At 61.5% G+C, this 15,938-nt stretch overlaps 2 protein-coding genes across 5 annotated transcripts; both read left to right on the top strand.

The window, feature by feature from the left end:
* Nucleotides 1-376: 376 nt before the first annotated feature.
* Nucleotides 377-7,444, top strand: PAFAH1B2 (platelet activating factor acetylhydrolase 1b catalytic subunit 2). Its single transcript, XM_058857013.1, has 6 exons — nt 377-527; nt 1,532-1,619; nt 1,891-1,980; nt 2,761-2,877; nt 3,119-3,241; nt 3,798-7,444. The coding sequence occupies exons 1-6, from the start codon at nt 499-501 to the stop codon at nt 4,074-4,076; spliced, it is 726 nt and encodes a 241-aa protein (XP_058712996.1). The 5' UTR covers nt 377-498; the 3' UTR covers nt 4,077-7,444.
* A 1,458-nt stretch (nt 7,445-8,902) lies between these two features.
* On the top strand, nt 8,903-15,847 carry SIDT2 (SID1 transmembrane family member 2). Of its 4 annotated transcripts, XM_058857237.1 has the most exons (28): nt 8,903-9,365; nt 9,540-9,661; nt 9,765-9,926; nt 10,034-10,079; nt 10,174-10,275; nt 10,353-10,436; nt 10,610-10,721; nt 10,800-10,865; nt 10,972-11,065; nt 11,193-11,248; nt 11,505-11,516; nt 11,656-11,727; nt 11,808-11,882; nt 12,074-12,136; nt 12,504-12,625; nt 12,700-12,773; nt 12,865-12,931; nt 13,063-13,136; nt 13,257-13,380; nt 13,481-13,598; nt 13,672-13,808; nt 13,883-13,991; nt 14,069-14,145; nt 14,246-14,292; nt 14,579-14,684; nt 14,796-14,906; nt 14,987-15,100; nt 15,190-15,847. In XM_058857237.1, exons 1-28 carry the CDS (start codon nt 9,168-9,170, stop codon nt 15,250-15,252), a joined length of 2,607 nt encoding a protein of 868 aa, XP_058713220.1. In that variant the 5' UTR covers nt 8,903-9,167; the 3' UTR covers nt 15,253-15,847. The 4 variants fall into 4 exon arrangements, with proteins under 4 accessions (XP_058713220.1, XP_058713221.1, XP_058713222.1 ...); XM_058857238.1 differs by lacking the exon at nt 11,505-11,516; XM_058857239.1 differs by lacking the exon at nt 12,074-12,136 and having other exon boundaries at nt 8,904-9,365.
* Nucleotides 15,848-15,938: the final 91 nt, after the last annotated feature.

The following is a 15,938-nucleotide window of genomic DNA, read 5'->3' as shown; positions in this document are numbered from 1 at the left end:
GCGGTTGGTGCTGGGGTTTTGGGGACAAACCAGTGAGGTTTGGGAGATGAGTGTGACGTCACTCCCCAATGGGGATAGATGAATGATGTCGTGGTGATACCGCCCCATCTGGGGTCCCCCCGGCGGCAGGGAGCTGATCCGCTTTTGGGGGTAACTGTTCTTGTGACGTCACTCCTTGCGGGGACACCCCCCACATGCAGGTCACGCCTCATCTTGGGGGCAGAATGACGGCGGGGTGGTAGAATGACATCACGGCGAGGGGCGGGAGGTGCGGTGGTTTTAGGGTGAACACGAAAAGGATTCCTCGTGACATCACCCCCCCACCCGGCGCGCGCTTCCACTCGGGGCAGCATGACGTCACGGGAGATGTGCAGTGACGTCACGGCGGGAGACGGGACTTCCGCGGGCGCGGGGCGGAAGCGGCGGCCGGGGCGCGCGCGGGGAAGCGGAAGCGGAAGCGGCGCAGGCGCGGGGCCGAGCGGAGGGGACGCGCCCGCCATGGAGTCGCGGGGGAAGGAGCCGCAGCCGTGAGTGCGGGGGGACCGCGGGGCCGGCCCGCGCAGCCCGGGGACGCCGGCGCGGAGGCAGCGGGAGGAAGAAGGGGAGGGGGGCGCGGGGGGAAGCCGCCCTGCTCAGCCCAGCCCGCCGCGATGGGCTCCGGGTGCGGTGCGCGCCCACCGGGCTGCAGGCGGCGGCCGCGGGAAGCATCATCCCGCTGCTCTTCCCGCTGTAGATCCCTCGGGATCTGCAAAGATGATGGAGGGCTGGAGCATCTTTCTGATGGAGAGAGCTGGGAGCTTGGGCCTGGTCAGTCTGGAGAAAGGAATCCATCGATCCATACAAATATCTCCAGGGAGTGTCAGAGGATGCGTCCAGACTGTTTTTAGTGATGCTCAGCAGCAGGACAAGCAGCCGTGCCCATACACGAAAATAAAAATTGTGCTTCAGCGTGGGGAACCCTCCTCTTTCCAGGAAGGGTGGCAGAGCACTGGAACAGCTGCCCAGGGAGATGATGGGATCTCCCTCTCTGGACACACTCCAGACCCACCTGGATGCATTCCTGTGTCACTTGCTCCAGGGGACCCCTCCTTGCCAAGGGGCTTGTACTGGATGATTTCCAGATCCCTCCCAATTTGTAACGGTTCTGGGATCAATCCCACCACGATGCGCTGCTCCCGAAGCCAGATTATCCACCTGGAGCGTGGAGCTCAGCAGCTGTAAGCTGGATCTCTGGGCGCTAAGAGGGACTTATCCTCGGAATCTCAGTGCTGGTTGCTGAGTTATTAAAGCCCCGTGTGGCTCAGGTGTGGGGCTGCAGAGCATCCTCAGAGCTGTGCCGGGATGTCCGTCGGTGCCTGGCCCCAGGGGAGTGCCTGCTGCAGAGTCACTGTGGCATGGAGCAGCAGCTGTGGTGTTGTTCTCAGCCAGGAACGGGCAGGAGTTGAGGTGCAGTGGATTCCAGCAGCCCCTGCCCAGCCCTGCCGCGGTGGGAGCTGCTGGAAGCCGCGGGTGTGAACTGTTCTTTCCACAGGAACAGGATGGGCATGGGGGACTCCAACCCGGCAGCGGTCCCACACGCCGCCGAGGACATTCAGGGGGATGACAGGTGGATGTCACAGGTAAGGCTGGCAGGTGGATCCTTGTTACTGGGGGGGATTTGGGCCAGTGCTGCCCAGGACCCTGAGGTCACAACAGCCTGGAGCTGGCAGCTGAGGAGGGATCCTCACGGGGTTGTGGGGTTGTGAGCAGCTCAGGGGTTAATGCAGGCAGGGGCGCTGGAGGCCATGGCAGCAGGGGGAACAGGTTGGGCAGCTGTCCCTGTCCTGCAGCAGGGATGGATGCCCAGGAGCAGTTGTCACCTGGAGCTCACCTTGCTGCTCTCTCTGACAGCACAATCGGTTTGTCCTGGACTGCAAAGACAAGGAGCCCGACGTGCTCTTCGTGGGGGACTCCATGGTGCAGTTGCTCCAGCAGTATGAGGTAGGGATAACGGGAGGGAGGGATGGATTAGAGCAATTGGAGCATCTCTCTCAAACCCAGTGCTGGCTGGTCACGTGTAACACTGACGATTTCCACTGTTCCCATTTTTCCTGCCGTCTCCTGGGGCGTTCCTGCCCTGCTTCCTGAACTCCCCAGTGCCTGGACACTGCTTTACCTGGCTGCTTTTGCCTCCCTCTCTGAGGCCCGAACAAGTGCCTGCATTTTGGCACACGTTTCGGATTGCAGCCTCCTGAGGGCCGTTGAATTCCCTGTGGCATGGCCAGAGCACAGTTAGCCCTGTAGAATTCAGGGTGCCAGAGGCATTGGTCCACTGGTTCTTCCCTAAAATTATTGAGGGAAAGAAGAGTTCTCTTCTGCTGTGGTGGCAGCTGAGCAGCTGTGTTCTGCAAGAGCTGCTTCCCTTTGTTCTAGTTTTGTTACCTAGGGACGAGAAGGATTTAATCAGGTCACAGATTACTTCTTCAAAGGCCCTGTGCTTAGGGACACCATGGTCTGCAACAGATCAGCACTCTGGGGCTCTGATGAGTTCAGCAAATCACTGCTCCAGAGATCTTTCCTTCCTTTGTGCCAGGTCTGAGAGCTTGAACCTCAGCAGCTCCATCCCTTCTGACTCCAAATAAAACCTCAGGCCTTGTGTAAATGCCCTTTGTGGAGCGAGTTTTCAGAGGAGGGCTCCTGGCTGCTCTCAGTGACCTTGAGGACAGGCTGTGGTGTCTCTGCTGCACAGCCAGGGTGTTTTTCATTGGTTTCTGCTTGCAGATATGGCGAGAGCTCTTCTCACCGCTCCATGCACTGAATTTTGGGATTGGTGGAGACACCACGGGACACGTTCTATGGAGACTGAAGAACGGTGAACTGGAGAACATTAAACCCAAGGTATGAGCTGCAGGGTTAGTGAGGGTATCCAGGTGGGCAGTGAAGGTCACCTGCAGCTGCAGGCCTGGCACAAGTGCCTTCCCTGAGGGCAGTGGGCAGTGCCAGCCCCGGGGCTGAACTCTTAAGCCTGACTCTCCCTGCAACTCTCTGTCCACAGATGATGTTTATGAAGGGATTTCAGGGCCATCAGCCCTGTTACAGTCTCTCTGGAAAAGCTGCAAACATTTTTCTCTCCTTGCAGGTCATTGTTGTTTGGGTTGGAACAAATAACCATGAAAACACAGCAGAAGAAGTCGCAGGGGGAATCGAGGCCATCGTGCGCCTGATAAACACCCAGCAGCCACAGGCCAAAGTGATTGTGCTGGTACGTCCCTGCTCCCTGGGCTGTGCCTCTGCCTTACTGGGAGTCACTGGGCGGTGCTGGGAGGGCTGTCCCTTCATCTGCCCTCTGCTTTGTGCCTCCCCTCGCTGGCTTGGCTCTGCAGGAGCCCTCCTTTAGCCCTTCCAGAGCTGGGTGGACTCGCTCCAGGGACTATCCCACTTACTAATGTTGCTGAGGTCCTGTGAGGGGAAAATAGGTGCCCAAATTCCAGCTGGCATTGGGAATCCTAGCTGGCTTCCTTGTCCTAAGGAAGCTGCTGCCTGTCTTGCTGAGGAGCTGAAAGCAGATGGAAAGAGCACAAGCTGATGCATTTGAAAAACAAAAGAAAGCAGTTTCTCTGCCAGTCAGTGCTTGTAGCTCATCTGGCTCCTTCACTTGCATTTCACATTAGGCCTGAATGGACAAATTGTGATTCAAGGGATAGTTCCTCTTGTCACAGACATCCTAAATCTTGACAGGCAGCCCAAATTGGAAGGGAAAGCAGGGCTCCTGATGCCATCAGTGTCACACAAAGCTCTTTTCTGCTCCCTCGTGCCAGGGCCTGCTACCTCGTGGAGAGAAGCCAAACCCGCTGCGGCAGAAGAACGCCAAGGTGAACCATCTGCTGAAAGCCTCGCTCCCCAAACTGCCCAACGTGCAGCTGCTGGACGTGGACGTGGGCTTCGTGCACTCGGATGGCACCATCTCCTACCACGACATGTTCGACTTCCTGCACCTGACGGGCGGGGGCTACGCCAAGGTCTGCAAGCCCCTCCACGAACTGATCATGCAGCTGCTGGAGGAGACCCCCGAGGAGAAACGAGCTGCCCTGGCCTGAGTCGCTGCTGTCAGCGTGGAGAGCATCATCCAGCCCATCAGATCAGTTCTGTCACTGGCACTACAGAATCCTTCTTTCTTAAAGCACTTTCCATTGTAGAATGATACCGGATGTCCGTACCTAGTGTTTTGAGGGGGAAGGCTCATGTTTAACTGGTCTTGTACATACGAGGGCCAGCTGGGTTGGTTTTATTGCAGGAGGAAATTAGCTGAAGAAGAGTTTTACTTTTAAACCATTCCTCATTTAAAACGAGAACAGGACTGTCACTCTGTGCCCCTCTCATGTCTTGTTGCCCTGTGGTTGTCCTAGACCCCTTGTAGCCTGTCTGACAGCCCGCTCCTGGCTCACCGTTCCTGGCTGCAGCCATCGTGCTCTGTGTATTTGCCTGGGAACAAGAATCACATTCCACTTGCAAAAGCCAGAACAGATGCATTTTTCCAAACTCGGTTCCACCTTTTAGGCGGTTTTGGGTTTTTTGTTTGGGGTTTTTTTTTGTTTGTTTGTTTGTTGTTTGTTTGTTTTACCCAGGGGGGGTTAAATGACACATGTTGCTTTCTCACTCCTTTCTGAAGCAGGTCGAAACTGGAATTCAGAAATTTAAAGAAGCAAACAGTTACCTGAACTCGTGTAACACTCCCCAGTGCTTGTCTCGTGCTCGTTTCCCCAGTCCTGCTAGCAGGGGCACCTTCCCTCCCACGCAGCTCTCCCAGGGGCACTTCCCTTCCTCCCACACAGCTGTCCTGGGAATGCTCCCATTTGGGTGCTGCTGCTGGCCCCTGCTCCTGCTGCCTGTGATGTTGCTGGCTTTTAGCAGTTGCTCAGTGTAGGATTTTAATGATCCAGTAATTGGCAGTCACTTCCTCTCTCCTCTGGAACTGACAGACATGCCTCTGAGGTGCCCGGGCTCTTTGCAGGTTTTTTTTCTATTTTTTTATTACATACGACTGTTACATCCTTTTTTTCTAAAGCAAACCCACATGAAGAGCCCCTGGCTGCAAGGCCTAAATCACTCTGAAGCTTTACAGATTTCGAGGTGTATATTTCCTTATCACTACTGGTTTACTTGTATAAACATTTTATTTGAGCAACTACAGCCTCTTAGAGTAAAAAGTGAAGTTAAGATCTAGATTCTTCTGCCCTGGACACTGCTCCTCACCTCTAGCAAGGGAACCAGAGGGGCAGGTGCCCTCCTAAAGGGCTGTGGCTCAGTGGGGTTTTGGTTTGGTTTGTAGTTCAGAGGGCTGGTTGTAGTGAAACAACTTTTCATTTAAAACTGAGAGCTTCTCTTCCAGAAATAAATGGTTTGGACCCGAGAGGCAGAGCCCTAGATGAATTGATAACTTGAAAATAACCTATTTTAAACCAAGTCTGTTCCTCCCTGCCTTACCTGCTGGAGCTGAAGCTCAGTGATTCCACACTGGGTTTTTGCTTCCCGCAGGATTCCAGGCAGGTAAACCTGGGAGGAACAGAGAGCTTCACTCCGTGCTCCAAGGGAGGGGTGTTCAGGTGTCAGGTGGCTTTGCTGAAGGCCATAGGTACTGTACATAGTCTGTCTGCCCTTTGCTGTAGCCAAGGGCTGGTGTGTAACTCTGACCTAGCGTTGAGGAATCCCCTAACGTCCCACCTCATCCCCCTCCTCCTGTAGATTTGATCATAGCAGGATTCCTGCCTGGATTGCATGCATAGTGTGTGTTTTGTTTCCAGTATATGTGATCTACACACAGATGAAGGAAAGGTGAAGCGTTCCCCTGGCCAGGATCAGATGCAGGGAGTTGCAGAGTGCCATGGGAGAGGAGGGATCACATCCTACCCCCATGATCCAGACCAGGGGTGCTGCTCCCTGGAGCTCCATGGCCTTGCAGGGCAGGCTTTGAGGGAACACTGCTCACCCTCCCATAAGCTTCTGGCTGGAAATATTAGGGAAGGGCAAGTGGAAAATCAAATCTTAAAAAGTACAGTGCAGTGGAAAGTTCCTGGGGAAGGGCTTATCCCATCTCTAGCCCCCTCAGGGAGCTGGGATAAAACCCATTTTTGCTCCCTGACAGCTTTCCATCTCCAGGCTTACAAGAAAAGGCCGTGTGCTAGTTTAATCTCTGCATCCCTGCTTCCTTCCCTCCCTGCTGCTGCTGCTGCATTTGGCTGAAGAGACGCTAACCAGGAATGTGCTCTGCAGTAAAGCTCCAGCTTCGCTCTGTGAGCCAGCCCCGTGGGCAGGGTGCCGAGTGGCCCGGGGAATTTGGCAGGCTCCGGCGTCACCGGGGAGGCTCTGCTGGCTCTGCTTAGGCTTGGCTTGCTGAGGTGCCACGCTCTGTGCTGGTTCAGTGCTCTTGGCTCTGCTTGTTGCTGCCTGGCAGGAAACTGCCCTGCTCACCTGAGAGGTGTCGTGGGCAAGAGAGGTTCTGCCTCCTGCTCACCCAGTGCTGAAATCCGAGTGCCTCCTGTGAGAAAACTTCAATTCCGGCTCTGGATGTCCCTCGGGACGGGGCTGGGCTGGAGCTGTGGCCTCCTCTGAGTGAGCGTGTCCAGTTTTGTGTTTATGCAGCAGAGAGGAAAACAAACAAAAGATGTGAAATGACAGAGTCTTGTGAGGTGCCGGGGGAGGGTGAGGCAGGAGCGGGGAGGCCCCCACACCTCCCCTCACTGCCCACCCACTGCCCCGAGCCTTCCCCGGGACACAACCATTGTGATTCTGCTTTGGCAAAAATGCATCGGCTGGTAGAAGTCACTGTTAGTGCATATTTCGATATAAATGTCAATGTTTCACCCACCGTGTCGCAGCCTGTGTGTGTGTGTGTGTGCCCAGATGTCTCCTGCCCTGTCTCGGTCACTCCTGGAGGTCTCCATGGGGCCGGGCAGGTGCTGCCAAACCTCCCACTGCGGGTCCTCTCCAGCTCTGGGAGTTGTGCTCAGCCAGATCCTTGCTCCTCGTTTAATTCCTGCTTTTCCCCACTCCATTTGGGGCTGGTTTTGTCTGGTTTTCCTCCTTTCCCCGTGCAGATCTGGGTGCTGCACCCAAACCTGTGAGCACGGTGCTGCAGGTGAAGGGGACTGGTTTGTTTTGGCCCTCAACAGGACATCGGCTTGTATTCGATTCCCGAGTGATTTCTCTCTAATGGCCCTGGAACAAGCAGGGAATGCACATCCCCACGCAATCCCGCTCACAGCCTTCCTGCAAGAGGCGACTCGAGTTCCATCAGAGCCGAGGAGTCGGCCGGAATTCTGCTTCTCTTCCCGCATGTCTGTCCCTGGGGTTGTCCCATCTGCCGCCAGCGCCACCACCTGCACCTGGAAACAATGGGCAGAATGTCCAAACTGTGGGATCCTCGGGGACAGGAGGGCCCGGAGAAATAAAGTGCACAATAGCAGCAGTGCCTTGTGTCGTGGCGTTTGTCCCGTGGAGCAGAGCAGGAAACCGGCGGCAGCGGTCCTGGATGTCAGAGCCAGCCTGGGAAAGTGGCTCTGAGTGAGGTGACACACGGGGCTGGGCCCCTTCAGAGGGGATTTTAAATCAAAACCCCCAATTGCAGACAAATAAAACGTGATATAAAGGCCACAGAGCTGGAAGCAGGAGGCTTGGCAACAGCTGGGATGGGGGGGGTGTTTTGGGAGACACACCAAAAATGCAGTGTGGCATCACTCCCACTTCCCCCAAGCATGGGAAAACTCCCAAGCTGGTTTGAATTATTTATTCCATCTCTGGTGGTGAAGGGTGCAACAAACCGGAGAGGCTGCAGGAACCCCGGTGGGAATCCAGAGAGCAGCAGGAGAAAGGGATGGGGCAGACCCACCCCTTCCTTCCCTGACGGGATTCTTCCATGTCCTCATGGGCTTCGGGGGCGGGCAGGCTGGGCAAGGGGTTTGGGTGGGTGTCTGCAGTGCTGCACGGCACCAGGGCTTCCCTGTTGGGGCAGGGCGTCCATGTGGGGTGACCTAAGACCCTGTGGGGTGCTATACTGGACAAGGCTCCCCCACAGCGTTCTGTATAGGGCAGATCTTCCCTGTAGACCAGAGCATCTGTGAGGTTCCACAGGGAACTGGGTTTCCTGTACAGGATCCCGGATGGAGCAGGGACTCCCCTTTGGAGCCGGGGTCCTACATGGGCATGCGGCTCCCCTGTAGACCAGGGCTTCCCCTATGGCGCCCATATGGAGCAGGGCTCCCTTATGGGGTCTTATACGGGACAGGGGCACCCCTGTAGGACAGAGCATCCCTGTGCGTGTGCTTCCCTACGCAGCCGGGCTTCCCCACGGGGCGCTCAGCCGGGGCGCGCTGCCCCATGGCCGGGCCGGTACCCGGTGCTCGGGGCGGTCCCCCCGGTGCTCGGGTCAGTCCCCGGTGCTCGGGCCGGTCCCCCCGGTGCTCGGGTCAGTCCCCCGGTGCTCGGGTCAGTCCCCGGTGCTCGGACCGGTCCCCCCGGTGCTCGGGCCGGTCTCCCCGGTGCTCGGGCCGGTCCCCCCGGTGCCCGGGGCCGGTCCCCCCGGTGCTCGGGTCAGTCCCCGGTGCCCGGGGCCGGTCTCCCCGGTGCTCGGGGCCGGTCCCCCCGGTGCTCGGGTCAGTCCCCGGTGCTCGGGCCGGTCCCCGGTGCTCGGGTCAGTCCCCGGTGCTCGGGGCCGGTCCCCCCGGTGCTCGGGTCAGTCCCCGGTGCTCGGGCCGGTCCCCCCGGTGCTCGGGTCAGTCCCCGGTGCTCGGGCCGGTCCCCCCGGTGCTCGGGTCAGTCCCCGGTGCTCGGGCCGGTCCCCCCGGTGCCCGGGGCCGGTCTCCCCGGTGCTCGGGCCGGTCCCCCCGCCCCGCCCGCCGCGTCACTTCCCCGGCCGGGCACTCAGCGTGCGACGGGCCTGACGTCACCGCCGGTCCGTGTTTACCGCGGTGCGGAACGGGAAGGGGAGAAGGAACCGGGACCGGGAGCGGCACCGGGAGCGGCTCCGCGCCCCGCCAGCAGCGCCCGCACCGCCCCCGGTACCGCAGCGGCCCGGCCATGGGGCAGCGCGCCCGGGCGCGCCCCGGCTGAGCGCCCCGTCCGTCCCGACCCGTCCCTTCCCGTCCCGTCCGTGCCGTCCCGCCCCGCGGACCTTGGCCGGGGATGCTGGCGGGATGTCGGGCGCCGTGCTGGCCTGGGCGCTGCTGGCCGGGACACTGCTGTCCCCGCCGCCCGTCCGGCCCCAGCCCCTGCCCCACGGCGACCGCAAGGTGCAGGAGAAGGAAGCGCAGTTCAACACCACCTACATCGACTGGGTGGACGCCAACCTGCTCAACATCTACGCCTTCAACCACAGCGTCCGGAGGAACAGGGTGAGCCGGGGTGGTCACCCCGCCACGTCCCCCGCGGGCTGAGTGTCCGCAGGGGTGCGGGCGGTGCGGGCTGTGCGGGGCACGGAGCCTCTGCCACGGCGGCCGAGCAAAGTCCAGCCTCCGCTTCGAGCCCGACCTGCCCGGCCAACACCTCACCTGGCCCTGTCCCCGCAGACCGAGGGCGTGCGGGTGTCCGTCAATGTCCTCTCGGACCACAAGGACCAGCCCGTGCTCTTCGTGGTGAGGCAGAAGGAGGCGGTGGTCTCCTTCCAGGTGCCGCTCATCCTCCGGGGCTTGTGAGTAGCGGCGGGACGGGCAGGGGTTCCCCGGGCTGGAGTTCCCCGGGCTGGGATGTCCCGTGCAGGGGTCGGGCGGGCACACACGGCTCTCCCTGCCCAGGTACCAGCGGAAATACGCGTACCAGGAGGTGAGCCGCACGCTCTGCCAGCCGCAGACCAAGGCCGAGGTGGAGACCCAGCACTTTTACGTGGATGTCTCCACGCTCTCCCTCAACACTTCCTACCAGCTGCGGGTGACCCGCGTGGAGAACTTTGTGCTGCGGTGAGGGGAGCCCCGCGCCCTTGTCCCCTTCCCTGCCTGCTGCCTGTGGGGCTGCGGGGGCTGTGGGCTCCCCTCACCACCCATCACCTTTCCTGTGCTCTCTGCAGGACCAACGAAAGGTTCAGCTTCAATGCCACGGCCGCCCAGCCACAGGTGAGGGCAGCTAGCACGGCGTGGCACGGGAGAGCTCTGCACCCAGGAGGGGAGCGTGCCCACCGTGGCAGCAACGGGCCCTTTCTCCCCACAGTACTTCAAGTACGAGTTCCCCGAGGAAGTGGATTCGGTGATCGTGAAGGTGACCTCAGCCATGGCCTTCCCCTGCTCCGTCATCTCCATCCAGGACATCCTGGTAGGTCTGGGCAGCGGCTCTCCTCTCTGGGTGACCCGTGGTGCCCGGCGGGGCTGACGGCCCCTCTGCCCCCGCAGTGCCCCGTCTATGACCTGGACAACAACGTGGCCTTCATCGGGATGTACCAGACCATGACGAAGAAGGCGGCCATCACGGTGCAGGTGGGCACAGGGCTGTGCCGTGGGGCTGTGCCGTGGGGCTGAGCTGCTCCCGCTCCCTGCCTGGTGCTACCAAGCACCGCTGGCTACCAGAGCCCACAAAGGATATCCCTGGGATAACCTCTGGCATGGGAGATCCCCTGCTGGGCTCTGCTGACCCCCGTCTCTTGCTGCAGAAGAAGGATTTCCCCAGCCATAGCTTCTATGTGGTGGTGGTGGTGAAGACAGAGGACGAGGCGTGCGGGGGGGCTCTGCCCTATTATCCCCTCTCCAAGAATGCCTCTCCAGGTCTGTAGTGGGGCTGCCACCGTGGGCTGTGTGTGGGGACAGGGCAGAGAGCTGAGCCCTGTCCCTGCCTTCTTCCAGATGAGCCCGTGGATCAGCACAACCGGCAGAAGACACTGGAGGTGATGGTGTCACCTGCCATAACCTGTGAGTCTGGCAGGGGCTGGGGTGCTGGGGGTGCTGGGCTCTGTGGGGACCCACAGCAGGTCCCCCGTGGTGCCACCCCTGCTGAGGGCCTGTCCTGGCTCTACAGCTGAGGCCTACGTGCGCAGTGTTCTCTTCTGCCTCGGCATCTTCCTCTCCTTCTACATCCTCACGCTGCTCATCGCCTGCTGGGAGAGCTGCCGGTGAGTGCCCGGGTGTCAGCAGCTCTGGGTGCTGAGCCCATGGGCACAGTCCTGGTGGGGGCCCTGGGGCTGTGTCCCCTCGCCCCAGCAGGGGCACAGACGGGCTGACAGCTGCTTCCTTCGGCAGGCAGCACAAGAAGAAGGGGCTCCTGGCAGCCATGGATTCACCCAGCCTGGACACAGGTGAGGGCTGGAGGCAGCAGTCAGCACCGTGGAGGGGTCTGCCTGGGGAATTCCTCGTTATTCTGCCCTCTTTGAGCCTGTGGCAAAGCCTCTGCCTCTGCGGGAGTATCCCCCTGAGTTCCTGGGGATAAATCCCAGTGTCGGGGGGACAAGGAGGTCCCAGACTTCTCTGCTGTGGGGCTGGCTGGGCTGTGCTGGGGCTTTGCATCTCACCAGGTCTATCTCTTTCTTCTCGTGGCTTTCCGGGGACTCCCAGCATCGCTCCTGGGTAGGTGCCAGCTCTGTCCTTGGCTCTGAGCTTGCCCAGTGCCAGGGCAGGGGTGGTGGGAGCTGCTTTGTGCCCAATGGCCATGCAGCCCTGGGACAGGGGTGCCACTGAGGGTGACAGGGACCCTCCTGTCGCACAGGTCACTCCCGCAGCATCCCCAGCTCCTTCCTGAACCACGGCCCCTACGACAGCTACGGCTACGGCTCCTTCGGTCAGTGCCACACACTGTCCCCTGTCCCTCACCCCCTGCTGTGGGCTGTGCCCACCCTTTGCCTGTCCTTGTCCTTGCAGGGAATGGTTCCTCCAGCAGCACCGAGGGCATCACAGACAGCCTGGGCTCAGCAGAAGTCTCCTACAGTTATGTGGGTGAGTTATTGGGCCGCTGGTGTGGCCGCAGCCCTGCGGAGCCTCCTGCCCGGTGGCATCCTGGCTCTGCCCCCTCCATCTCTGGGAAGGATCCTGGGGCTGCCGGCCCCTTGGTGCAGCCCCCAGTGGGGTCTCCAGCAGTGGCACACCTCAGGGAGCTCTGCTTCAGTAACTCTGGCTTTCCTTTGAAGGGCAGGAGCAGTTCAAGCGGCGCACGCCCTCCGCCCCGACGAGGCCGCTGAGCATTGCCATGGGTAGATGCTGGTACCGGGCAGGGTCGGGCCAATCAGGGCAAAATCTGCCCAGCCCCAGGCTGTGCCCAGGGCACAGAACCTCCGCTCTCCTCCCTCAGAGCAAGGGCAGCACCTGAGGGTGACATTGTCCACCTGGCCCTCGGTGTTCCCCAGCTGGCAGAGCCCTGGGGAACAGGCAATGCTTGCCCGCGTGGGCACAGCCAGCACCTGTCCCCAGGGCAGGGCTGTAGGGAGCTGAAGCCTGTCCCCAGTGTGAGTTGGCAGGGAGGCAGCCCAGTGGTTAATTGGGGGTGATTGGGGTTCTGTGGGGTGGGCACCGAGGTGGGCTGGCCCAGGGGCTCTGCTGATGGCCCCGGCTCGGCCGCAGGGGAGCGGTCACTGGAGAACGTGGCCAGCCGGCCGCGCCTGGACTCGCTCAGCTCTGTCGAGGAGGATGACTACGACACGCTGGCCGACATCGACTACGACAAGAATGTCATCCGCACCAAGGTGCGTGTCCCCTCCCAGCCCTGCCAGCTGCTCCCTGCCGGCCAGGCAAGGCCCTGACCCCCCTCTCCTTCCAGCAATACCTGTGCGTGGCCGACCTGGCGCGCAAGGACAAGCGGGTGCTGCGGAAGAAGTACCAGATTTATTTCTGGTGAGTGGGAGGCAGTGGGGAGGGGGCACCAAGCAGTGTCCCAGCCTGGGGCGCACAGCAGGGACCCCCTGACAGCCCCACCCTCTCCCAGGAACATCGCCACCATCGCTGTCTTCTACGCCCTCCCCGTCATCCAGCTCGTCATCACCTACCAGACGGTGAGTGTGGCCAGGGCAGCAGTGAGGGGTTCCTGGGAGCTCCGGGGTCTGTAGTCCCAAAATGTGCTCCCCAGCATGATGGGGACATCCCTGGGAGCCCCCTCTGTCCCTCACCCTGCTCGTGCCCACAGGTGGTGAACGTCACTGGCAACCAGGACATCTGCTACTACAACTTCTTGTGCGCCCACCCCCTGGGGAACCTCAGGTGGGTTGAGGGGACGGTGGAGGGTGCCCGGGGGTCCCCTGTGCTCAGGGCTGGGCTGCAGCAGGACCCCGGGGAGGGAGGGGGTTCCACAGCACCCACAGTGGGACTGGCCCCTCGCAGCGCCTTCAACAACATCCTCAGCAACCTGGGCTACGTCCTGCTGGGTCTGCTCTTCCTGCTGATCATCCTGCAGCGCGAGATCAACTACAACCGCGCGCTCCTGCGCAACGACGCCCACGCCCTGGTGAGGGATGGGGCTGTCTGGGGGGGCTCGGGCTGCCGGGCAGGGCTCAGCCCCCCGGGACCCCCCCACTTTCCCTCCCTCCCTCTCCTCTGTCCCTCAGGAGTGTGGCATCCCCAAGCACTTTGGGCTCTTCTACGCCATGGGCACCGCCCTCATGATGGAGGGGCTGCTCAGCGCCTGCTACCACGTCTGCCCCAACTACACCAACTTCCAGTTCGGTGAGTGCCCCCCCGGGCTCCCCCCACCCGCACTGGGGCCACCCACAGCCCTCTCACCGCTGTGCCCCCCCAGACACCTCCTTCATGTACATGATCGCGGGGCTCTGCATGCTCAAGCTCTACCAGAAGCGTCACCCGGACATCAACGCCAGCGCCTACAGCGCCTACGCCTGCCTGGCCCTCGTCATCTTCTTCTCCGTGGTGGGCGTGGTGAGTACGGTGGGCACCGAGGGAGGGGGGCTGGTTGTCCCCACACCCACTGCCCGACCCTGCTCTCCCTGCAGGTGTTTGGGAAGGGGAACACGGCTTTCTGGATCGTCTTCTCCGTCATCCACATCGTGGCCACGCTGCTGCTGAGCACCCAGCTGTACTACATGGGGCGCTGGAAGCTGGGTGAGGGGGGGCTCCGTGAGCTGGGTGGGTGGGGACAATGTGGTGGCCCCGTGGTGTCACCTCCCCTCTCCCCACAGACTCGGGCATCCTGCGCAGGATCCTGCACGTGCTGTACACGGACTGCGTCCGGCAGTGCAGCGGGCCCATGTATGTGGTGAGTGCTGGCACCGGGACCCCTGGCTCTGTGGAGACCCTCCCTGGCAGCCCCCCAGATCAGCTGCCTGCAGCCCCTCACAGCCCCTCCTCTTCTGCAGGACCGAATGGTGCTCCTGGTCATGGGGAACATCATCAACTGGTCACTGTGAGTGCAGAGCTGGGCATGTGCCAGACCCCACCCTGCTTCTCCCCAGCCCTGCTGCTGCCCCCACCCCGCTCCTGCGGCACTGCTGTCCCTCCGTGGGGCTGGGCCGAGGACAGGCAGCTCATGGCAGCTGTCAGCCCATCACAACAGGTCCCTCTGCAGCTGTGGCACCCCGGAGTCCCCACGTGCTGCCTGATCTCCTGGGGGCTGCAGACATGCTTTGGGGACAGCGGGCATGGCAGGGGGACCCCCAGGCTGACCCCACTGCCTGTTCCTGCCTCCCCAGCGCTGCCTACGGCCTCATTGTCCGCCCCAATGATTTTGCTTCCTACCTGCTGGCCATCGGCATCTGCAACCTCCTCCTCTACTTCGCCTTCTACATTATCATGAAGGTGGGAGTCGAGCCCTGGGCCCCCATGAGCCCAGCAGGGAGGGCAGGGCAGGGCAGGGATGGGCACTGCTGCCAGCTGCTGCCCACAGAGTGACCCCAGCCTCTCCCACAGCTCCGCAGTGGCGAGCGCATCAAGCTCATCCCGCTGCTCTGCATCATCAGCACCTCCGTGGTCTGGGGCTTTGCCCTCTTCTTCTTCTTCCAGGGGCTCAGCACCTGGCAGGTGAGCAGGAGGGTGGCACAGGCAGCAGGGTGGGCAGGGTGGCCATGGGCAGGCAGTGACGCTGGCGCTGTGCCCGGCAGAAAACGCCAGCTGAATCCCGGGAGCACAACCGTGACTGCATCCTGCTCGACTTCTTCGACGACCACGACATCTGGCATTTCCTCTCCTCCATCGCCATGTTCGGCTCCTTCCTGGTAGGGGCTGGTTCCACCGGCACAGCAGCCGCTGTCCCCGGTTCCCCAGCCCCCGGTGCTCTGCTCCCCTCACTCCCCTCGCTCCACAGGTGCTGCTGACGCTGGATGATGACCTGGACTGTGTCCAGCGGGACAAGATCTACGTCTTCTAGGAGCCTGCAGCCACCTGCTGCCCTGGGACTGTGCCAAACACCCGGCTGCAGCCCCGGGAGGGGGACCCACCCCTGGGGAGGGATGTCTGCGCTGCAGTTCCTGCCAGCCACTCCGTCCCCCTCCCCACACAGCCCGGGGGTCCTGGTTTGCCTCCTCCCCATCAGCCGGGTCCTTCCAGGCACTTTGTGCCCATCCCTGGACCCGTCACAGCCAAAAATGGGGCTGGGGGGCCACCGGAGCATCCGTCCTCGGTGGCAAGTGACACTGGAAAAGGTGCTGCTGCTGCTCTGTGTCCGTGTGCCCCTGGGCACAGTGGGGGGATTGGGGCGAGTGCCGTGCCAGCAGCCCCGTGGCCCCCTGAGCACGTGGGTGTGGGTCTCTCTTCAGTGCCTGAGTCGAGTGGGTGGGAGGTGGGGGGTGTGTGGGGCCAGCACGGTGGGGGCAGTGGCCGGAGAGGCCCCACCCGTGTCTCCTCCAGCGTCCCGGGAGGGGGGTGGCCGCAGGGGGCCCCCGTGGCCGCTCCCCATCGAGGTGCCGCGCTCCCCACGCGTGGATCTGCTGGGAAGGGACTCGCATTAAAGTGTCTGCACTTTGCCCGTGCCTGCTGCTGCCTGCCAGGGGTCCCACGGGGCGACGGCCACCCGGTGTTAGCCAGGCCCTGCTGTGGCACCGCCGGGTTTTGGGA

This window comes from Poecile atricapillus, chromosome 25 (assembly GCF_030490865.1).
Source record: "Poecile atricapillus isolate bPoeAtr1 chromosome 25, bPoeAtr1.hap1, whole genome shotgun sequence".
NCBI lineage: Eukaryota > Metazoa > Chordata > Aves > Passeriformes > Paridae > Poecile > Poecile atricapillus.
Note: the sequence above shows the minus strand (reverse complement) of the source record. Positions and strands in the feature narration are given on the sequence as shown.